This window comes from Lycium ferocissimum, chromosome 9 (assembly GCF_029784015.1).
Source record: "Lycium ferocissimum isolate CSIRO_LF1 chromosome 9, AGI_CSIRO_Lferr_CH_V1, whole genome shotgun sequence".
NCBI lineage: Eukaryota > Viridiplantae > Streptophyta > Magnoliopsida > Solanales > Solanaceae > Lycium > Lycium ferocissimum.
Genome location: NC_081350.1, coordinates 31,253,656 through 31,257,758, shown reverse-complemented (window position 1 = coordinate 31,257,758; position 4,103 = coordinate 31,253,656). Strand labels below are relative to the sequence as shown.

The following is a 4,103-nucleotide window of genomic DNA, read 5'->3' as shown; positions in this document are numbered from 1 at the left end:
ACAATGAATTAATTCATCTCGTGGGGTTTATTAACAGCGGTTTATGGTAAACCGCCGCTAAGGTCCCTTAATAGGCTCTAATTAGACGGCAACTAGTGCGACTTTGGAGTATTTTGAGATAGTTGCACAGAAGCAATTTTAATCAGGTTCTCCCAATTTTATTTGATGTTCCAAAGAAACATAAACATGCGATTTAGTAAACAAAAATCCATTGTGAGGTGCAACCGGCCGGGAATAACATCATTTGGAAGGATCTAATATTGAAAAGACAATTGAAAAATGGTTCCTAAAAAGGAGATTAAAATTGGACGGCTGATCCTCAGAATCTGAAAATAAAGCATAGACAGATCTAGAATGAAATCACTACATTTTAGTGACATATCTAATCACGTGACCCTTTAAAATAGAAGCTTCAGTGATTGTTAGAATTCTGGGGTGGGTTAAATTACATAACGAAAGGAGAGTTATTATATCAAAAGTAATTCGAACTACAAATCCTCAATTATGTGGTTCGGAACTAACAATGACCATTTTGGTGCATTTGGTGGCAGTTAGGGAAACAGTTTCAGATACTGACTAGCTTCGTAATAATTTGTTAATTAAAAATATTAGAAATTCTAAAGTAAGAAGTTGTTTTAAAAATATTATTATTAATAATAACATGTTCCTGAAAACTATTTCTAAGATAATTTTAGAAAATATGGAAATTTAAAATTTAAATAATTATATGCAAATTAAATAGTAGTAACAAAGTTAAAAGATAGTTGTCCAGTATACGAAAAATAGTTGTCCACTTTTACTTGTTCAGTTTGAAAAATCAAGAGATAATTTATTATTTCATACATATTTTATCCTTATTATTAGTTATTGGGTTGGAAAGTTTAAGGAATTCCTAGTAGTTGCACAATTTTTAAAGTATATTTTATTGATTTCAATCATTAAATGACATAGTACTCCATCCATGCAGTTTTACTTATCCACTATTCTAAAAATAGATTTTCACTTTTATTTGTTCACTTTCACATATTAAGAAAAAAAAAATTATTTTTTCTATTTTACCCTTAGCATTGATTATTCATTCCAAATCATTTTCCAAATCCATTAATACCATACACCAATTAATATGAATATCATGATAAATTATACACTTTATTTATTATTTCTTTAGGGGCATGCAAAGTCCTTAATGGATCAGTAACAGTGAACGAAGTGAGTAATAATTATGGGTATTATATTTAATTATCATTCTATTTATGACTCTTAAGTCGGTTAAATACAACACAAGTAAAAATCGATGGATGAAATACTAAAGAAAGGAAGAAGATAATCCCGTCGTTCATTTTTACTTGTTATGTATTGAACCAAAAATAGAATGATAATTTTACTATATCATCTCTAATTATTGCTAAGTAACCTAAAGATAAAAATCAATAGGACATACTTTAAAGTTGTGCAGCCAATAACAAGGGTAAAATTGATATGAAAACGGAAATTATCTCTTAATTTTATAAATTAGACAAGTAAAAATAGATAATTATTTTTAATATACAGGACAAGTAAAAATAGATGGACGAAGAAGAAGCAGTAATAAAATAAAGAAAGTAGAAAAGTCAGCTTTTAGATTCCCAATCCCTAAGCCCTTGAGTAATCCATTTCTCTACTGCCACCGCCATTGGTATTTCCCGGCCACCCAACTTGAACTGCCGCCTCCGTCATTGGTATGTATACTTTCTTGCCTATTTCTATTGGATAATTGAGGGTTCTAAATATACGGCTTTTGTTACTGTTTTGCATAATCCAATTTGGGATTCTTTTATTGATATACATTGTGAACTCTCTGTTAGGGTTAGACTCTCTTAAATTGTAATTGCATCATACAACTTTAGAAACACTTATGCATAACGGCACTTACTAAACAGACAGCTTCTCTTCTCTGTTTCCTTTAATGATTTGATTCGTAAGGATTTAAATCTAAAAGTATAAGCTTCTATTACAAGAAAATTCAAAATTGTAGCTCATTTTGTGAATCCCATTTACCATGAAGTTAAGAAACAGAGGAGTTGTATGTTGTAAAATTTAGTTCTATAAATATTGTGAAACCCCTGAGATTCAATACTAGTAATTACTGTGAGTTCTTAAATTAGAGGTAACTATTGTTCCTGAAATTGCATCATTACTTATTATTTTGGAGTGACAAAAGATTGAATGTTTCTACTAGATATATAGGGGCAAAATGACATTTGCCTTATTACTTAATTTTGGTTTGATATTTCCTTAAATCCAATGATTGTTAGCTGCAACTTATCAAAGAAGAAAAATGCTGATGAAAGGTGATATACATTAGAAAATAGTGAAGAAAAAAAGTTCCAAAGAGAATGCATTTCTTGACCATAACGTTTCGTCATTTACCAATAGAAATGCATGTGGTAAAGATACAAATGCAATTGGAAGTTTCCAAATCTATTGAAGCATAGAATTTTGAATACAATTGTTATTACAGCATACTGATTTAGAATTTTGAATACATCTGTGACAGCCCACGGATTTTGAAGCATCCGAAAATAATCGTCCAGGATTGACCATTACAACAAATTGTCCATATAGCCTATCTGGGTGGCGAACTATAATTGAGGCATAGGGAAGCGTCTGCGCCAGGTAGACTCCATATGAGGATAAGCTGTTGTATATTCCAAGAATGAGTGCTTATTAATGAATCAGTAAGCTGATCACGGATGAACGAAGTCGCTCCACTTCAAAGTAGTGGTGCAATGGAATTGAATGCTAACGAAACCACAGCAAGGACAGTAAACCCTAGGAAGACGGATATTGGTGGTAAACCCTTCATACTCATCATCTGTGGATCCCTCGTTTACTACCACTGTGCCTATCGGAATTCTAGTCTCGTCTCTCTTGTCTCGGACGTCTTTATTGTACTCCTTTGTTCACTCGCCATTCTAGGCCTCTTGTTTCGTCAGATGAACATCTCGGTTCCTGTGGATCCGCTTGAGTGGCAGATCTCTCAGGATGCTGCCAACAGGGTTTTCGCCTGCCTCGCCAATACTGTCGGCGCTGCTGAGTCTGTTCTTCGGGTTGCTGCTACGGGCCATGATAAGCGCTTGTTCTTTAAGGTTGTGGCTACTCTTTATGTGCTATCAGCTCTCGGAAGGATAGCGTCGGGTGTTACCATTGCTTATGCTGGGCTCTGCTTTCTTTGCCTTTATTTGCTTGCTGAGAACTTGCAATTGATTAGCTCGAGGAATCCAAGGAGAAGGGACTGCACGAACACAGTTCAGGACGATTAAATTGATTTGATCTATTTCAAAAGGAAAGGCGTAAGAGGCATATTCCAAAATTTTCCAGGTCTGTCGCGTGTTCTTGCCAAATTAGATGTGCATTCTCTTTGCATTTTCTGCAGCCTTGTGATTTCGTTACCTGTCTCTGTAATATATTTCCAGTCCCATGATGATTGTTTCCCTAGTTAATGAGGAGACATGATATAAATTGTTAGCTTGCTGTTAGCAGTGCTTACCTGTTCGCAAAAGAAAAATGGAAAAGAAAACACTTGTGATGTCAATTGATGAAAGAGCTATGCTCTTTTTAAAAATTAAAGCTAAGTACTTTATTATGATATCTACAAGATTGGGTGGTCAATCTTTTGTGGACATTTTGGATATCAATGGCCAAAAAGGCAAACCACTAGAATGAAAGTAAAATATATATATGACTTTGCATATTTGATGATTTAGACAGAGGAATCTTGATTTCCAATAACATTGGTCATACTTTTGGGTTTGTAAGAGAATCCTAACCAATTGCTGTAGGTGTCAAATTTTGCTAGAACCATTATATTGGAATTGTTAGTTTGAATGACACTTATTCTCATCATCACTGTCAATTCGATCAAGTTGACACAAATATTTCCCAGTGAAAATTACCAATCACTAATAAATTACTCAATACTCTTTTTGTATTTTCTCGTCCATTTTAATTAGCATTCAGTTTATGATATACTATTAAAAGGCGAAGTATGGTACGGAAGATTGTTATTAGAGTCTGAAGATTGTTATTAGTAACAATGATATAGAATTTGATTATTTTCTATA

At 33.3% G+C, this 4,103-nt stretch overlaps 1 protein-coding gene across 2 annotated transcripts; it reads left to right on the top strand.

Annotated features, from left to right (window-relative positions):
- The first annotated feature begins 1,559 nt into the window (after positions 1-1,559).
- Positions 1,560-3,574, top strand: LOC132030263 (reticulon-like protein B22). 2 transcript variants are annotated; one of them, XM_059419825.1, is made up of 2 exons: positions 1,560-1,718; positions 2,537-3,574. In XM_059419825.1, exon 2 carries the CDS (start codon positions 2,733-2,735, stop codon positions 3,300-3,302), a length of 570 nt encoding a protein of 189 aa, XP_059275808.1. In that variant the 5' UTR covers positions 1,560-1,718; positions 2,537-2,732; the 3' UTR covers positions 3,303-3,574. The 2 variants fall into 2 exon arrangements, with proteins under 2 accessions (XP_059275808.1, XP_059275809.1); XM_059419826.1 differs by lacking the exon at positions 1,560-1,718 and adding an exon at positions 1,988-2,146.
- The last annotated feature ends 529 nt before the right edge of the window (positions 3,575-4,103 follow it).